Source organism: Corvus kubaryi, unplaced genomic scaffold, assembly GCF_017639235.1.
Source record: "Corvus kubaryi isolate FWS band 111438036 unplaced genomic scaffold, C.kubaryi_AGA036_p1.0 37385, whole genome shotgun sequence".
In the NCBI taxonomy this organism is placed as follows: domain Eukaryota; kingdom Metazoa; phylum Chordata; class Aves; order Passeriformes; family Corvidae; genus Corvus; species Corvus kubaryi.
Genome location: NW_024581127.1, coordinates 9,917,264 through 9,936,931, shown reverse-complemented (window position 1 = coordinate 9,936,931; position 19,668 = coordinate 9,917,264). Strand labels below are relative to the sequence as shown.

Here is a 19,668-nt window from a genome sequence, read left to right as displayed (position 1 = left end):
AGTTATAACTGGAGATGCAATGTGAATTTAAACTTATCAGACAAGATACTTCTAGGTATATTCATTTATGTGGAAAGCAGATATAAGAACAATATGTCAGGAAAAGTGACTAGTACTGCAGCATACATTATGGCACAGCAGTGAACATATAATTTGCTTTCACAGAGCGTTCAGGGTTGACAGTATTTGAAGCAAAATATGCCAGTAGTCTCACAAAGAATGGGAACATATTCAGAAAGGTTAGGCAAACATAGCTACTTAGCTAACTTTAACAAAATGACAGCAAGCAGTTTGACAAGTAAATCAAAATTCTAGCCATCTCAGATTACACTGACCCACAGCAAACGATCTGGCACTGATTTAGCGGCATTAATGCTTTATGTAGAATCCCTGCTGTGTCCATAAAATATTGATAGTTATGGCCAAAACCAGTTCTTAAAAATGTCAACACTCCTAGGATTTTTTTTCCTTTTCCAGGCTAAAAATAATTAACAGACAACAGTTTCCATTATCAGTTGGATTACATACATGTTCCTGAGCAGGCACACTAGCTGATGAGCTAAATCTGTAAGTAACAGCTATATGCAATACTCAAACCACAAGCAAAATTATCAAAGTAGTGCTTCTGCAAATTTCTGCAAGCTCTATTCTTTTCCAGTTCTTGTCCAGGAAGTGTTAGTGTCAGTGCAAGATTTGAGTTCTTTTGCACAGCAGCCTTCAGTCAAATCCCTTGACTTGAGGCGTAAAAGGCAGTCAATTTTGCCTCCCTGCAACACACCCAAATTAGCCACACACAATGTTTCCAGCATTAAAAGTGCACTCGTGAGCTCGAGTGGGCAAGACCGCAGTCTCTCCTAATGCAGAAGCACAGCACCACTAAGGCAAAACCAGAGTGTAGAGTCTGTGCAAGGACAGTAGCAGCATATTGAAAAGGTCTCTTTAAATGGACAATTTCAACTATATGTGTTTATTTACAATCTAATTTAACTACCTAAGTAAAAGATCAGTCTCCCCAGTTCCTGAGGAAAATGGACAAATCCTTTTCAAGGGATTCAATGTAATGTCATTGTTCTGAATTGTCCCAAGGAAGTATATCTCTTTCATCCCCGTTCACAGAGAAACTGAAACTAGGGAGCTGAAATTCTCATGCAAACCCTCCAGGTCAGCAGTAAATTTAGGCAAAACAAATTGTTTCACTTTGCTCATGGTATACTTCTGCTGTTTGCAAGTCATCCACAAGCAGTCTGCAAAATTCTTTGGCAAATTTAAGACACCTATTTGCATCCCAATTATGTTTTTCTGTAGCTTGCTGCCTTCCTGTTCTGAGGACAGACTTAGTGGATGTCTGGAAGTCCCAGAAAATGGTCACTGTACGTGTCTAGAGCAATTCCTCTCCTTTTCTATGCATTGCCCAATGCACAGTGAGACTGACAAATCTTGAAATGTGTCTCCTGGGTATCAGCTGTGCATTGCTCTTGCAATAGGTCTGATGTGCCAGTGTTTGCTATGCAAAGATAGTTTTGTGCCTCCAGACAAGCTGTGAATGCACAGCCCAACTCACGTGTCAGACTTTCAGACCTGCTATCCACAGCAATACTTTTTTAGGTAAAAATGTTATAGTTTCCTCAGTGTGTCTGAGATCATCAGACCCGAAGGCACCTGATGAACACATCACTCTAGAAGAGGCATCAAGAAGGAATTCATTAGTTTATAAAGGCTGCTTCTTTACTCTGCTTAAACCCATCCTGGCTGTAGTCTGAGAGAAGTAAAAAATGAGAGGCCTGAAACAATGCCTACCTGGGCTGAAATGATTATGTGAGTACCACCTTAAAAGCTGAGAGACACATGCACAAAGACTTGATACCTGCACTAAACAAAACCATGAAAGAAGTTTAGTGTATTCTGAAATGGACTTTTCTGAAAAAGATATTTCTATTGGCATAATATTACAAGGTATCTTATTTGTAGTGTTTCTGAATGTTTTCATACCTAGGTTTTCTTTTTAAGGGAAAATCTAGTAGTTTGACTGCATGAAGGATAAACATACTCTCTATGATGCACAGAGGGAAAATCCCTTTCTTGTCTCATGACTGTTGTTTACTTCAACAGTAATTTTATAGCAGGCTGGTAAGCTGTATAGTGAACAGTGATGGTTTCCAGACACATGCTGGTAGGAAGCAGAGCTGCTAATACTGTTAAAATAGGAGTTTGTTTTTTCTGGCTTTCCTTAAACAAAATTTACAATCTCATTTCTCCCGTTCTTAGGGAAGAAAAAAGCTGCTCTGTACTTCAGCTGTGCAACTTCCATTTCAGATCAAAATAAAAATGCATAAATGGAGAAAACCTGTGCCTAAGAGATAGAGAATATCATGTGCCTCTGCCAATAGAAAGTTTCTTTTGAAGTAAAATTACAGAAGAACACAGTGTATTAACTACATCTTAAGAAAGGGGTAGGCAGATATAAAAAAAAATCTCACATTTTGGACATACAAAACTGCAAAGAAGAGTGTGACCCCTAAAATCCTCTGAGGAGCTGCTTTCATTCTTTGTAGACATTCCCAGAATAAAGATTATATTGTCTACCATGGTGGGGTTCGCAAACTTGGCATGCAGAGCCATTGTGGGTGAGGGAATTGCTTAATTACTTTTGTTTCCTAAAGTAACTAGCACAGAACTAATGTTAATTTCTTTACTCTTATATTACCCAATTATACATGTTTCAAGCACCACAGCATTCTCAGTTATGGCAAATCAATATAATATTAATATGCTTTACATGATAATTCCCCTCAGTCAAGCTAGAAGCATGATTTTATGCCTAAATATGTAATTCTTCCAAAACGGACCTGAGTCTTTTTCTTATTATTTGTTTATACTACAGAAGTCTAAGAAAAAGCTGCTACTTATGCATACTTTGCTGGAAACATGCACACGTGATTTTTTTTAATCCCAAAATATTGAAAATATTGAAAATATTGTTGTGGCATAATCCAGCAGTTCATTTTGCATCCCTAACAAGGAAAATGATAAGATGAAAAATATGCAATGCATTTTTTATTTGAGGACTCTGAATGAAAATGGCCAGTTCTGACTGTGAACATCTAAAACTAGAAAACTATGGTAAAAGTGGTCATTGTTAATGCATTTTATTAATCTGCAACCAAGAAAAAAGTGACTTTGTAATGAAAAGCAGAATCAATTGCTAAGTAAAGCCTTACATTTTAGGTGAAAAACTTGAAAATGCTTTCAAGTGATTTAAGAAAAAACAAGCCTCATTGGAATTGGTTGTTATTGTGATTTTATTTTCTCGCACTTGCACAAAACCGACCCTGTATTATTACATGAATGTCCCATTATAGGAGTTCATATCTTAAAAAGAGAGAAGTCTGAAAGTGGAGGCCATTAAATAAAATATACACCTAAGGTCTGCAAGCAGACCAGGTGGCCTCAGGTTCAGAGCAGGCATGTGAGACTTTCTATTTCAAAACAAACTTATCTCCAAAAGTATTTCTTCTCTGTCTTAGTGTTTGGGGAGGGTTGTTTGGTTTTTTTAAAATTATTATTTAAAACTCCATAAAATTCAACAAACATAAGGTATCATCATTGCTTCAGAAGCAGTAGTCACAGCTGATATAATAGAAAATCCCACCTTACAATTAAGGAAAATTAAGTTCCACTCCTAATCATCAGCAAAGCTGAAGTTTGATTGTACAGAAACTTAGGAAGTCACATTCTAATTAATAGCAGGCTTTAAAAAATATATCTAAAACAATTACTTGTTTGCTCAGAAAATAAGGAAATTATAGCATTCTCACAACAATAATTTGAACTAGTTATTCCCCACTGCAACGCTGCATTGTTGTGGTTCAATGTTCTAGAATGAAATTTAAACCAGGGGTTTAGAGATGCCAAGGCACTTTTTAAAAGCATTCTCTCTAGGTCATTTGTTGCTTTCATAAATTTGTGTTATCATACTAGTAGAAATACACGACTCGAAGGCAAAAGACTCTGTAGTAAAGAAGGCAAGAAAGAGTTTGTTAAGGTGACAAAAGGAGTTGTGGAGACTAGCAGCTAGGAGATGTTAATAGAGGAGTCAACCTTTCAGTGCTGAATTAGTGAGGTGGTTTAGAGAAGCTGGATTAACACACAGCTCGTGGAAATACATAACTTGTTGGACATAACCCAGAAGGTAGAGCCATTGAAGGGTGCTCAGAAGCAGACTGGGAAGAAGACCAACATGGTTAAAGGACATGGAAGAAATGGACACAAGAAGAACAATATTGCATTTTTCATTCCCACCATAAGGCTTCGCACTGGTGTCATCAAGTGAAAGCCATGAAAGGGGCCTTCAGGTGTTTGAACATCCAGTATGCTGCTACAGAGAGACTCTGGGCAGTCTCTAACACTTTTACACTGCTTCTGACCATCTTCAGCAGGAGCATTCTAGCACTGTAATGTCCATCTTGGCAATTTTGTACACAAGTCTTCTGTAATGCTACGTAGAGTTACTAGAGAACAGTAAATTAGAGCTGCATTTCCCATACATTCTTATTTTGCTCTGAGAACATTCAGCTCAACCTGACCTATGTGACTATCATTTATAAATTCATAACTCTTCATAAAACGGTGAAAGTCTTTTGGACTGAAAAGCATCACTGAAAGGCCCAACTCAGGTAGGCATATGCTTAACTTCAAACACATAAGTAGCTACAGTCTAAGAAAAATGCTGTTTGTATCCACAGGTACCTGAGGTGTTACTACTGGGCAGTTCGTAGTTTAATCACCATCGGTGGCCTTCCAGAACCACAAACACTGTTTGAAATAGTTTTTCAACTGCTGAATTATTTCATGGGCGTCTTTGTCTTCTCCAGTTTAATTGGTCAGGTACATAAAATAATCAATAACGTTATATTCAAATTACTGTAATGTAGTGATAATATATTCAATTTAATGGAGTTTATTTCTGGGATAAAGTTTAGTTTCCATCCTCTATTTTAATGTCAAACATACTTAGTCTTCTGATAAATACACATGTTTAATCAGTTCCCTGTTTTTAGCTCTTTTGTACACAATTTGATTTAAAGCCAATGAACATTAACTCACTCACTTTCTAAAAACTGAATTACATTTGAGTTGAAATGTTAAATGAAGTTCCTGCACTAAAAACTTAAGGGTCACCTTTTAGCTCTCAGAGCTTAGGACTGATCTCTTAACTATTTAAACAGTGGCACAATTTTAGTCCTAGTGGTGTCAGATGATGTTATTACAGAAATTCAGCCCAGTTTGCTTCAATTCTGACTTGCATTGCATGCCAAATGCAGAATAGCTTTACTATGGATTTTTAAGAAAAGTATTATCTATAATTTTCATCCATGTCTAGAAATATAAGACATAAGAATAAGCTAAAACCCAGAAATTACTCCTCTAAAATCATAACATTACACTTTCCAAGACAATCAGATTAAATCTGTAATGTTTCTGAAAAACCAGATGAAGTACAAAACATTCAAAACATGCAGCCAAATGCATAATTAATCAATGATTTTGCAAAAAGTATTATATTATTTTTATACGTTGCTGACAAGATTTTAAAATCAAGACTATTTTTTATGGAAATGTGTAGTGACAACAGTTGATGCTTGCAGATGAGAGACGTCATTGGAGCAGCAACAGCAGGGCAGAACTACTTTCGTTCCTGTGTGGACAACACTGTCTCCTATATGAACACTTATTCTATTCCCAAAATGGTGCAAAATCGTGTTCGAACTTGGTATGAATACACATGGGACTCTCAAGGAATGCTGGGTGAGGATTTCCAATTCCAGTTACTTAGCATGTCTGAGTGAGGGAGATTGTATAGATACAGATATTGGGTGAAATTCACATTTCTCCTTTTCTGAGTTGCATGTGGGAAGTGAGAGGAGGGTGCTCAACTTACTTTGGAAAAGAACGGAACTACAAAACAATACGATTCTTATTACTTCACAAATTCTATTCATTAATACAATGTTTTGGTAATAATTTTAGACAAGATATATTAAGCATCTTAGTAAAAGCATATTAGCTGCTTCCTCACTTGAACTCATAAATGTTAGAATAACTCCATTAAGTTATTTTTGCTCATTTTTGTGGACATTCCTTTGTCTTTTTTTTTCTTTTTTTCAGATGAATCAGAATTACTGGAGCAGATGCCAGTCAAAATGCACTTGGCCATCGCAATTGATGTGAACTTTGCCATTGTCAATAAAGTGGACCTATTCAAGGCAAGTAGTTTTAGAGGAGAATGCAGAAATATGTGGTATTCCGTGCAGAAACCTTGTCTTGTGCATCTTGCAACACTTAAGTACATGTTTGTTAGCATACAAGGCAAAGTAAGTCTAAGAAATGTCTCAGTGAATGGAGACATCAGAACAAACCCAATTGCCTGCATTTGGATTTCTTTTGAGTTAAGACATTGATCTTTAAAGAAAGCAAATGAGACTAAGGCAAAATCCTGTTACAACAACATACTGTAGTTGATGGTATGGTCAGACTGTGAGTGAGTTCAGAGTATAACTAATCTCAAGAGTCAGACAGAGAATAAGCTAATTTTTAATGCAGTCCACCTTGCTGTAGCCATCCAGGTGTGCCTGAGAGATCACCCATGCTGTGTTCTGGCAGTGTAACATTGCTGTAGAGAAAGCTGCTTCAAAGTCAATTTTTGTGCAAAGGAGCTTTTTCTCTACTTATCATGGTAGTTTGGCAGAGCTACAATTTAAATGTGTACTTAAAATTGTATTTCTGGCACAAAAGCAAGGAGACCCTGAGTTTTTAGAAGTACACACAGCAAATTTTCTTGTTTCACATTTGCAAGAAATCACATGTTGTATCTGTATAAACATTACATGGCTGTACAGTTTTTCCATACTTGCTGAAGGAATGGAGTTCATAGATTCATATCAACATTTGACATGATCTGCTTTTTTCCCCCGGATCAATTAAAAAAAAAAAAAAATCCCATAAAATTCCCATAAAAGACACATAAAGCTCTGAACATAACACTAACTGAGCTTCCTCTGAAAATCTGGACATACAGAAACTCACTTTGTAAAAAAATGAAAATATGTTCAACCCATAGAGAACCTTATAAGTACTTGAAATAACAACTCTTTCAGTCTTTTCTCAGCTCTAATAGCTGATCTTTATGATCTTTTGAGTTTGCATTCCACTTATGGAATCCCTGGGTCATTCCTATATTGTTGGCTTTTGAGGCACTAATAGTCACTTTTAATACTGAATTAGCAGAGTGATCAACTCTATTTTAACAGGGCTGTGATACGCAGATGATACATGACATGCTGATAAGGTTGAAATCCATTGTGTATTTACCTGGTGACTTTGTCTGCAAAAAGGTGAGCATTCTTGTCTTGTTCAAATAAGAATTATACTATGTATTTTAGAAAAAGAGTTCAAATACCGGTCAACAATGTCCTTTAAATAAAATTAATCCTGACTGAATTAGAAAGCGTAAAATTAATTAGGCTACTCTGTGTAGTAACAACAAATGTGCTCTCAAATTTCAACCTAGAGCAAGACAATATGGATTTTATTACTTACATTACTAAACATGAAATTATAGTAATATGGGAAAGCATTTAATGTAAATAGGGCTTATCTAATGATACCTCATGAAATTTTAATATTTAAAATGGATCAAACTTACTGTTTCTATACTTCTATGCATACAAACCCAGCCTACAGATCTCAGTCTATGAGGCTTTGCCAGTGCTTCGTTTGTGTACTCAGACACTCTTAAGTAGAATTATCTAAGAATGTAGAAAATATACTGCATCCCATAAAGCTCCTTCCAGCAGGATCTGCTCTACTTTCACTCATAGCTCAGAGCCATCTCCAGGTTTCCAGCTGAATGATGTCACACTGTCTCTTAGCAAAGACGCCTACCTTGTCTCAGCATTTTGGCTTAAACCTGGCCAGACAGGTAGTTCACAGGCAAACAGCTCAGCTTCTGACCAGTTGGCCCAAGTGCCTTTTCAGAAAGCATGTAAACATAGGGCAAAGTAAGATGCAATTAAGACTTGGGGGGATGAATAGTAATCCGTACTATCACTGTTCTGGCAAGTGACCCACAGGTCCCGCTACATCCAGAAGTGACCATCAGAACTCCTGAAGTTGTCTTTAGCAGTTCTGGTCCAACATGTTCACTAAGGTCCTGTTCCCTCCAAGAGTTAAGCATACAATCCTCCTCCAGAATGCTGGGTTAGTTCCACTGACTCCGCTGTGTAGAAGTCAAACATTTGTGAATACACTGAAGGATGAAGTGTGTCCCTTCAAAGACCAATCCCAGGATGACTGTTGGCTAAGAAGGGTGGAAGAGTAGTTTGGTGTGTTTGCTTATACAATGCGCAGCATAAAAGGATCTTAGACTAGATGGGGCTCTGACACAGCAGAGAGAATAAAGGACAGCAACAGATTCAATGTCTTGGTACTGCAGTCTGATGCAAACGGTTCTTACCAAAGATGGATTATGAGAAATTGAAGTATCAACTTATTACAGCTTGATTCAGAGCTAAAAGGCCTCTCACTTGTATAAATCTACTGTGTGAACAACAACCATAGCAATCTTATTAATGCTGCAACATGTAGTAGGGAATGTTGGAGCCACATTCCTCTTGGATGTATTTTGGTCTCACCCTACTTCACCAAGGAGATGCTGCATGCAAGCTTGGAGAACCAAGTGAAGAGATAGGAAGTGCAAGTCCCTACATTTTCAGTCCTGGCTTTGTTGCTGCTGCTTTTTCACTTTTAAAACTAAATTGCTGCTTTGCCTCATAATAGCAGTACACCCTCTGTTCACAAGAGAATAGAGAGATATTTAAAGAAGAACCTGTCATATTATTCAAACAACAAAAAACACTGCTAAAACATGGGTTCTTTATGTGTTTGTATGCCCAGGGAGAGATTGGCAGAGAGATGTACATCATCAAACAGGGTGAAGTTCAAGTCCTTGGAGGCCCTGATGGTACCAAAGTCCTGGTTACACTAAGAGCAGGAGCTGTATTTGGGGAGATCAGGTAGGTCCATCACCATTTTTAATACTTTTTTTAGAACTTGTCAAATAATCAGTGGTTGTTTAACTTCTCTGTGGTAAGCATGACAGCTATCAACAAAGAGGACACTGAGGAAGGAGATGCAGGTAAGTGAAGGAAAATATAAGTGAAGCATCAGTGATTAACAGGGTAAGATCTGAGCCCAGTGTTTTGATCGACGTACACAGGGATATACAGACAAATTTCTTCTTTGGCATTTTAAAGATTTAACACATCTCCCTGTTATGCTGTCTGCAATACAGGAGGACCAAATGCATTTTATTGTCTTGTAATAAGAAGAGGTGCCCTTAAACAGCAGCTGGCAAAGATGAAAATTAATTTCCAACAAAATAGATACAAAAATCTAAAATAGCAACAAAAAATCGTTCATTTAGGAGCTGAAGTAGGGATTAAATTACTGAAAATCAGACATCCCAATTTGAAAAATTATTCCTTTAAGAGCATACAAAAAAAGAAAAATCTGGATAGATCAGATTTTTTTGTCTGAATTTATCTGGATGAGAATTTTTTTCTGGTGGCTACAAATGGTTTTTATATTCTGCATGTACTTTCTATGCAAAATCCATTAACTCTTATGTGCTATGTTCCCCAATTAGCCAATTAAGTGCTAGTATTTAGGCACTGCACCCCCCTGCTGAGGTTGACCCAAGGAAAAGTAATAAAATAAATGTGCTGCTGGATCTAATAAACTGGATCCTTGGTTTATTCCAGTTAACTTCCTGGTATTGTTAATCCTCTTGCTGGTAGCTTTAATCTGGCTTTTGAAAAGCAGTAATCAGCTCTGTGCCAGGTTTACATTTGTCTCCTAGTTGTGTCTACCTTTGTAGTAGGGGGAACATTCCTGTTTATCCAATGATATGTGTACAGAACTTGTGGACCTCAAGTGGAAAACATCTGATAAATCTCACAGTTACAGAACTTGTTCATTAAGTGGGAAAGAAATTATATCAGCTCTTTGAGAGAAGGTTATTTGGAAGGTATTTATCCGTGTGACAATATAATACCTGAGTGAAGCATCCAAACAAAAGGCTGTACTGTAACTTATGCAGAAAGACTGAGAATGAACTCATCAATAAGGGCTGAATAATGAAAAGACAGAAGAAAAAGCTAAAGCAGCCCCCATATGTAACATATACATGTTTTTTCAATTATTTATTAGCCTGGTATTTGAAGTGAGAACTTTGTATTTTAAACTGAGAAATGTTAACTGCTGGTTTTAAAACAAGGAAGAGATTTTTACACTTTTGATCTAACACAGGTGAGCGCTTGTTTCCACGTGAGAACCATGCAATGACCTTTAAAGATTCATTTCCCAGTACGTCCTTCTTTACATATTTGCCAATATGGGCAGCAAAGCCCTCAGCAACGCTATAATGCTACACTTCTAGTCTTGTTTTATTCATGACTGACCTACTGCAGCAGCAAACCCATTCAGACACAAGAAATTTGCATATAAAATGTCAGGCAGTGGATAAACTTGAGGAGAAAAACCACAGCAACTGGCAGACATGATGCACTAAGTGTATCAGTAGAGGTATGCTCTTCCTTGTGGCAAGGTGCTAGAAAATAATGAGCTTGTATTGCACCTTTTTTTATAAATTTTGTCAAGGTCTTCTGAATACAGAATACCACAAGAAAATGGAAAAAATATTCTTTAATGGATTACATACGACTTCTTTTAGGACATCCAAGTTTTCCTCTCACTACATAACAGTTATAACCTGATGTCAGGCTGATTGCCTTCTGATTTCCAATTCAAGATTTGTTTAGAGAAATACGTCAGCCTCCTTCTGAGTGGTTTAGGTACATGATTTATAAGATGCTGCTATTTATTCTCACTCTGTTCAAAATGCATGTAAATGATGCTTAGAAGTCTCTGGGGCAAAGGAATTAAAGAAAATAAAAACTGTTTATTTCCAAAAAATGCCCTGAATTATACTTTCAGCAAGAAAGCCAATGCAAGAGAAATGATCAAGCATGTCCCTTGCCAATTTCATCCTTGAAAATTATCACAGAAAGGGATTAAGTAATAGGAGTTCCAATTAACATTTTACCCCCACTGCAACTTTCCTGTATAGATAATATCAGTTTGGAGAAGTAAAATAATTTCAGAATCAGAAGCAAACAGATTGTTGCCTTAATGAGAGCCTGTCAGCACAGACAATTCTGAATAAGAGAAAATCAGTTATAACAACATTTCACTAGCCCAGAGAAAGTTACACTTGAAGCCAGATGTCCTCATTCATCCATTTACTGGTATTTCACCAGAGCTATTTCCTATCAGAAAATGTTACTTCTGGAAAAACTAAAACATTTCTCCATTTTATGTAAAATTTTGACAGGAAGATCTCTAAATATTTGATCTCAGCTTCAGCTTTCATCTCTTTTGTAATTTTAAATTTTATATAAAAATCCAAACTACAGGGACTATTTAGTTTTGTGAACGATGACATTTTCCATTACTTTGGCCCAGGATTTCCCTCAAAGTGGCAGCTGCTGCTTTTCAGTGGGCTCTGCCCTTTGGAGTTTGACATCCTTCTCAGAAGCAAGACCCAGACTTATTTCCCTTTCCTGACTTACCAGTTCTCCTCACATGCCCATGGGTGCCCAGCTGAGCCATCATAACCCTGCATGTTCAGCTGATTACAAAAGCCATTCCCCAATTTCAGTTAACAGCAGCTTCCTACAGAGATCTATAAAAACAATAGATAAGCTGAGCCATCACTCTGACAACTTTATAGCTTGAAATTTAATTTGCTAGCATAAGAATTCTAAGGTTATCAACTTGTACTAATATTGCATCATTTCAGGCTCACAACTGGAGTAAAAAATGTTAGGTAAAGAAAGCAAATTTTTTGATTAATATAGATGTTACACTAACACTGCAAAGCAAATGTATCTGTTTTAAAAAATTTGGTCATATAACTCTTCACACACTAACCAAACCAGATTGAATGCTGAAGTACGTAAGTCCTCCGTCAAAGATAATTCTGTTTGAGCAAAGACTGCTTTACTTGTAAAATTCACCTCACATTATCACCATAATGAAAAACCTGATCTCTTTAGTCCTCATCTACCTTGATAAAATGAGCTTTCTGTTAGGAAAGACTAAAAATGATTGTTCAATGGCTTCTTGAGAAGTGATTCAGCAGAGCTCAAAAGGTGTTTGCAATTTTCTTTAGCAGCTTTTCCTACTGTGCAAAGAGTTTTATTCTGTCTGAGGAATTGTACAGAATTGTAAAAAGAAGACGATAAACTGCATTTTCAGCTTCAGTTCATGTATTGATTGCTGTCTTGAGTTGCAGAAAAACACTCTGTGAGCATGTAAAAATAGCCTTGCACACACAGTTGCAGAGGTTTCCTACTATCCTTTATAAATTAAATATAGTATCTATATGATTCAATAGTTGGAAATATGTTCTAAAAATATCTTTAATATTGAAACAAATATTTATATATCCTTGATTATTACTTCAGATAGGTATCAGTTCCTATTTACTGGGGCCCAGAACATCTTTTATTAATAACTTTCAAATTCAGATAATACTAAATGTTCTCCAAAAATATTCATTCATTGGGAAATCTTTAAAGGACAAATTTTAGGGTAGATCTTGAATACAGTGATAGAGCAATTTTAGTACTAAGAGTAAAATGCAAATTCTCTTACTTATCAGCACAGCTGAGAAGTGAAGTCTCTTCAATTGCTTAGTGCAAGATGAACAATTTATTTTTATTTGTACATCTATTTTTTTTTTTTAGATATCCTCCCTCTGGCCAACTGCTGCTGGCTAAACAGATCTAATGCCTTACGTTCAAAACAAAATAGCCTTCTTTTTCTGGCAGACACATTTGTAACTGTCAGTCTGGAAGACCTTCCTAAGATGTATCATTTAACTTGCCAACATTCAAATGTGAGATGTGGTATGTGAGAAAACTGAAAACTAGAGCCCCACAGAAGTTTTTCACTCAGGAAAATGAAAATCCTTGGGGGAGAATCATTCATTCTCTGTAAATAATGCTGCTCTGCTACTGATGCAAATAACTTTCAGCAGTAAAATTGAGGAAATGCCAAGTTCACATGAGGACTAAAACAAGTGCAGCCCGAGCTGTGGGTATCTCTTAGCAGAAATGTCCCTCCGTAGCAAAACTTTTCACAGACCTTAGCATCTGCCTGACCAACAGTGACAATTTGCCTTCCTGAGACGGGATTTCTAATCCCATCCGCACAGGGCCTTTACAGAACACTGGATAGAATAGCCAGCTCCATGAGTGAGCTTTACAGTGACTTTAATGGAGAACCACCAGCAAAGAGATTCCTCACTAGGGCAAGTAACACTGACTGATGAGGTTTATTTTCATTCCAGCCTATTAGCTGCAGGTGGAGGAAATCGAAGGACTGCCAACGTGGTGGCTCATGGTTTTGCCAACCTTTTCATTCTGGACAAGAAAACACTCAATGAAATCTTGGTGAACTATCCTGACTCAGAAAAACTTCTCATGAAGAAAGCAAAGTATGTCCTAATAACAGTTTTTAAATCATATCATTTAGCAGTAGGATGGACAGTTGTGACTTCTAGATGATTTGCATTCGTTTCTTGGAAAAGTAACAGTTGTAAACACATTTGGTGTTAGAGGTCAGATTTGCCTGGTAGTTTCTAGCAGAAAACATGGTCTTGGAAAGAATCCCAAAGGCTGTGGAAATGTGGTAAGTAGAATGAAATCCTGAAGGTAGTTGCCTTCTGCATTGTATTTAAGGTAACAAAAAAAATAGGAGATAAGTATACATATCAGGACTCCTTACATTGTCAAGAAAGAAACTGCAGGACAGATGTCAGTTAAGGAATAGGTTTTCAAAGATGCAACAAAACACTGGCAATTAATTCTACAGAGATATGCTTCAATGCATCACAGACTTGAATGCATTTCCAAAACCTTAAGCAGCAGTTAGGAATGTATTTAAAGTAAGGCCTGACAAGATGGAACTATACAGATTAGATACCTGTGCATTTTGTTCAAAAGCGTTCCAAAATGGGATTTCAAACCAAGAGTGCTTTCCACTTTCCTATGGCTGTAGCTTTCTAGGATCACCATTTTCACAGCTTTGAACATGCAAAATATTGTCAGATTTTGTCATAAAAATTATGATAAAATGAGTACCTTGCTACCTTGTAAAAGGTCCAAATACTTGAAACAGTTTTTCATTATTCGTATGCTTCAGCACTCCTGTTGTTCTCAGCTGTTGCCTGGAATGGCTATCAAAGGTTGGAAGGTTGGTCCCAGACTTGAAATTCCCCCCAGAGAAGACTAAACACAGCACGGGAGAGACGTTTTGTTTTTCAGAAGTGCTAGCAAATGGCTGCATTCATCATGTTGTAACAGCCCTGGTAGTCAAACAACAGTATCTTGAGAATCATGATGCCCCTGAGGAACAAGGAACCCAGACACAGAATGGGCTGACTGCTCAATTTTCAAAACCAGCATTAACAGGTAGAAAAGGGGAACAAATCCACTGACCAGTGATCCCAGCATGTATCATTCCTGAGTTTTCTCCAGCTTTTATCTAAACAGTAGTATGACCATCATTCTTTGTTATTTCTGTCTCTGTCCCACACTGCCTCTTCTGCTTTCTTGTCCCCCCTAGGTGTATTCTGCCCATTCATTAAATTTTGTTTCCTCCAGACAGCCTTTCTCAACCAAGGAGCTTAATCATCCACTTTTTGTATCTGCACTCTCATTTGAGCTCAAAGACCTCTCTAGGTATCAGCCTAAAACGAGAACATCCTGTTTAAAGATATGGAGTACCTGCCCTGTGCATGAGGACATGGATTTTGCTCACCTGTCTAGGCATCCACAAATTCTGCCAAAACTAGGCACCAAGAGGAAATTTGTGCACTGTTTTCATCAAGACTGTGGTTATGTTTGGTTTTGGAATGAAGTAACCAGTTGTTCTGCCCTGGAAGGTTTACAATAGAGTTCTCTACGGTCATCTGACACCCTCAAAGAGCTCCTTGAAATAAACTGAAAGCATTTATTCAAGCAAGAAATTTGTTCTATTATTACCTGGCCAAATTATTGGCCCTGTATTATTATGTAAAAACCCTGTATGGTTTTTACATAATAATGCAAGATGCTGAAGTGCTCTTTTAAAATTTATGACAACAAAATTAAAAAAAAAAAGTAAAGCCTTCACTTCTGAAATTCCCAAAGTACAAGATACTAGAGAAAATTACAGTACTGTGGGATTACTGTATTTCAGACTGCGAGTACAGTCCTTGCTCATAAAGACCCTTAAGTCAAGGCTTTTGCAAGGATAGAAAAGTGGCCTTGAAAACTGTGCAGTAACCTAATAGAAACTGAAAGCATGGGAACCCTCTGCTTTTCACTGGTCCATCTATCTCAGATCTTCCATCTAATCTTTACCCTTGCTATTCATTCTCACTTCTTGTCATTATGGCTGCAAATCAGTACAGCTACAGAACTGTGTGAAAATGTAGTCTGCCACAAGATTGGCAGTAGTCTTTATATCGTCAGGGTGTCTTCTTCTACTGAAGAGGTCCAAAAATAAGCACCACTGTCTAACCTGACCTATGAGAGATGAGCCATGCTAGAATTTAGTTTGGTAAAGTATTTCCTACACAAGTGTCAACTGGACTCCCAGTAGAGCACTAAATGCTCTCTGAATTTGCATCCAGAAGGCCAGATAAGAGACTGCCACCTCAGGTATGGGGCACCCATCCCCCTCCACACCTCTTCTTTCCTTGTAAAACTCTTTCATCTGTTTTGGGACACCTTAATTTGAGCCAGACCTTGTTTATATTCCAGGATACAGGTAAGCAACTCCAAATTTGAACAGTTGCCTCCAACTTTACCAGAGCCTAGGGCAAAACCTTTAGTGTTTCCAATTTTGCTCTTGTCACTGGACCTGGGAACCAAAAAAGCCCCACTGGATTATCATGCATAAATGTGACATTTCAGCTTTGAGGGAACTTTGCTCATTTTCACAGCACTGCTGTGTGTTCTTATTCCCTTCTGCCTCCAGGGTGCTGCTGAAGCAGAAGGGGAAACCTCCTCCAGGACCACCAGTGCAACAACCACGGGGCTTGGCCAGTCTCTTTGGGCAGAAACAGGAAACTCCAAAATTGTTTAAAGCAATGCTTGGAGGAAGAGGAAAAGAGGGCTTTGCTAAGCTGCTGCAGCTGAAGAGACAACAAGAAACTCAGGTAAAGACACAGAAAACAGAGTAGAATCTACTGAGAGGGTGGGCAAACAGAGTAGATGAAGATTTAGCCTTGCTGCAATCAACAGCAAAACCTCCCAGTAGCTGAGATATAATCACTTTTCCTAATCTCTGTAAACACTAATTCTAAAATTTGGCTCAATCTTTCTGAACCTGGACTTTATGCAGACCAGAGAAAACAAAAGCAAGGGAAAAAAAGCAAGCAAACAAAAAAACCTCTAAGAAAGTAAGGATAAATGGATTTTACAAAGTCCTCAAGGGCATCTGATCTTCTAATTTTATGTAAACAACAGTAAATACAGAAATACCCAAACACAGTAATCTGATCCAGCTCACTCGGGCACATGGTGAACTTTCCAATTCAGTGTCAGATCTCTGGTTGTTAAAAATCCTGAAGACAAAATATAAAGTGTACCCCACACAGCTAAAACTGATTAATATCTCATACTTCTGAGAAAGCTGCTGTTTTAACTGATGAAAAATAATTCCCACATTATACTCTGCTCTGAGAAACGTTAATGTTAATAAGAATCTGCTCACTTCTAAATATTTACCTAAAGGTGGCAGAATTCTTTTCTTTATAGCTGAAATAGCTGTGGTTATATTTAAGTTTAATAAAGAGCTTTGCACTTTGCTTCCACAAATGACTACAACACTATGATTGGAGCAGAAATACTGCTCAATTCAGAGTGTATTTGTGAACTTAATAGCAAACAGGTTTGGCCAAGCAATTGGGGCAGTCAAGTATGTCAAGATTTACATGACACTCTTTCTTTCTCCACTAGTGTAAGCGCATAAAGGAAGGCAAGACCTAAGGAAGGGTTCTGTGCCCCATCCCTCTATAGAGGGATGTGCTTCTTAGTAATATAGAGGTATGACAGCTGGTGAGGGGTCAGTAGCTCTGACCGAGGAAGAGGTGACCGGTCCGGAGAGATGGTCCCGTGGAGGATCGCCTTCCCTTCCCTCAGCTGCTGGCAGGAGGGCCCGTGCAGAAGCTGTCAGCTCTTTAGTGATTGTCAGCTCGTGATTCCAGCTCAGCTCTGCAGGGCAGCCTCCAGGCCAGACCAGGCAGAGAGACGAGAGGCCCGTGTAGCTGTTCTGCACGAGGCAGCTTTATCGGTCCGTACTCCGGCGAAGGGGAGCCAGGGACGAGCATCTCTCTGCCCTCGCAGGGGCACGGGGTTAGCTTTATAGGGATACAGGGGGTGGGTGTCAGAGGATAAAGGCCAATGGGTTACAAAGGATCTGCATAGGGTCTCCCAGAGGATTCTGGGTCTGCCTTCTCGCCCTAACTGAGAGTAGCTGCCTTCCCAGGGAGGTCCTGCTGGGAGGTTTAGGCACTCTCCTTATCTCAACAGATGTCCCTCCAGGGCGGGGCTGGGAATACCCCACATAGAGGGATGTGCTTCATCCCTCTATATTAGTAAGAAGCAAACACTATGAATATCCACAAGCATTTCCTAGGTTTTATACTGATATTCTGATTCTGAAATTGCATTTTTCATTTAGAAACCAATTTTCAGCATCTGAATAGAAATTTACATGTGTTGTATGCCATTAATACAGTTGCCATGCTGTGCCTTTCCATGGCATGTACAGAACAGAACTACTTCCTGAATTTCTTCTGCAGTACTGGAAAACATTAAACTTCTTGTTTCTAGGAAACTCAAACTGAAACAGAGACCAAGCCTAAAGAAGAGGAGAAGAAGCCTGTGGAGCCCCCAGTCTCCTCTGCACCCCCTGCTCAAAAGGAAAAGCCAAATGCAGATGCTAAACCTGCAGTTATACAGAGAGCAACCAGTAAGGAGTCTCTGATCATTAGTATGACACCATCCCCCAGAGCAGGAGAAGGAGAGATCCTTAAAGTTGAAATTAAAGAGAAAGAAAATAAATAGATGGTGCTTTGGGGTGTGGCCCCATCTATTGTCTTGCTACATTCAGAGGGCTGGCTGGACTTTGCTTTTGGGTACATAAGATAAAAGTAGAGACTACTCATGAGAAAAATCTACTCCAGCTCCTCTTCTTGCCCTCCTCTCCTGGCACAACTGCACAAATTATTTATATTCTTAACCTTGACATCGAAGAGAGAACTTTTGGTGTATTAGAAATTAAAACTCAGATTGTATTCCACAACCACTTGTTTCTTGGTTTAACCATGCTCTCCCTTTTCTCTTACTCTGTCTTGTTCCTACTACTCCTCTTCCCTCTCCTCATTATCCTTGCTTTCTTACTGTTGTTCCTGTTGCTCAGTTTGCTCTTTTGTATGTATTCTTTTCTGTTTTCTCCTTTACCTTCCCATAGTTATCCTTTTCCTTGCTACTGCCCTACTGTTGCTAAGGTTCCCTATGCTCCTCTCTATCGTCCTCTCTCCTCCCCTTATACTTCTAATCAGTGACCTGGGTTTGTGGCTAGCGTGGCTCAGAGCGGACAGCAGGTGGTGTGTTTTGGGATGTTTAACCTTGGGACAGAGAGCAACATAACAAAACCATTGTCAAAAAATAAATCACAAAATCCGCAAGAGGGAAGCAGATTGCAGAATTATTACCAGCCCTCTGAATGCATAAACATCTGCTCCAGCTGTCTTTGACTCTGGCAAATTAACATGGGAAAGACTTAGGTAGCTGACCCTCCAGAGGTGACCTGTAACTTTGGGCTGCTGGTTTACTTGCTTGATCTCGTTAAGGGTTTGGGCATGCTCTCTGAAAAGTAAGCACTTGATATGGCTGTCCGAAAAATCTTGGTATCTAAACCAGTCACTTCAAAAATAAAAGCTATTTTATAAAAAGCAGGATTTACCCTTTCTGGCTCTGTGTTGCAAAGTTTCAACCAATGCTCACCTACATCATAGACTTTGACTAATAGTGCAAAGAGAAACCTGTGTCTTCTCTGTCTTAGCTACATCACACTTGTGAACTACAGTAAATCCTTTATGAGTGCCACAGCTGTGGGATACAGCCTCCCATCCAGGAGCTCCCACACTGCCAACCTTGTGCATCTACTCATCAGTCTCAGATGCAGTATTACACAAAAGCTTGAAGCTGTGTTTTAAGCTTAACTCCCAACTACTTTCTTTTCTTCCACGGGTTTGCATATCCTCTCTCTCCCAATCCCCTTTCTGACCCCACTGGATGAACAGTTTTGTTAATTAAAAACATTATGCAGAGGCCAAGCCAAGAAGTGGCAAGGGCAGGCTTCACAGCTCCTTGGCTGACCAGCCAACCAAAGAAGGCACCAGGCCAAAATTAAACACTCACTTTGCAGGCTATATATGACCTTGCAGGCTATGCATTCTGTAGCCCTGTGCTTTAAAGCCTTTCAACTTCT

At 38.5% G+C, this 19,668-nt stretch overlaps 1 protein-coding gene across 1 annotated transcript in view; it reads left to right on the top strand.

Moving 5' to 3' along the window:
- Positions 1-19,132, top strand: part of CNGB3 (cyclic nucleotide gated channel subunit beta 3) — a 60,310-nt gene extending 41,178 nt beyond the window's left edge. The window contains exons 11-18 of the mRNA XM_042036471.1: positions 4,743-4,884; positions 5,646-5,805; positions 6,166-6,263; positions 7,308-7,391; positions 8,953-9,071; positions 13,472-13,618; positions 16,147-16,327; positions 18,006-19,132. Of these exons, the coding sequence (XP_041892405.1) occupies positions 4,743-4,884; positions 5,646-5,805; positions 6,166-6,263; positions 7,308-7,391; positions 8,953-9,071; positions 13,472-13,618; positions 16,147-16,327; positions 18,006-18,239 (1,165 nt within the window). The 3' untranslated portion in view covers positions 18,240-19,132. The remainder of the gene's footprint in view (positions 1-4,742; positions 4,885-5,645; positions 5,806-6,165; positions 6,264-7,307; positions 7,392-8,952; positions 9,072-13,471; positions 13,619-16,146; positions 16,328-18,005) is intronic.
- The last annotated feature ends 536 nt before the right edge of the window (positions 19,133-19,668 follow it).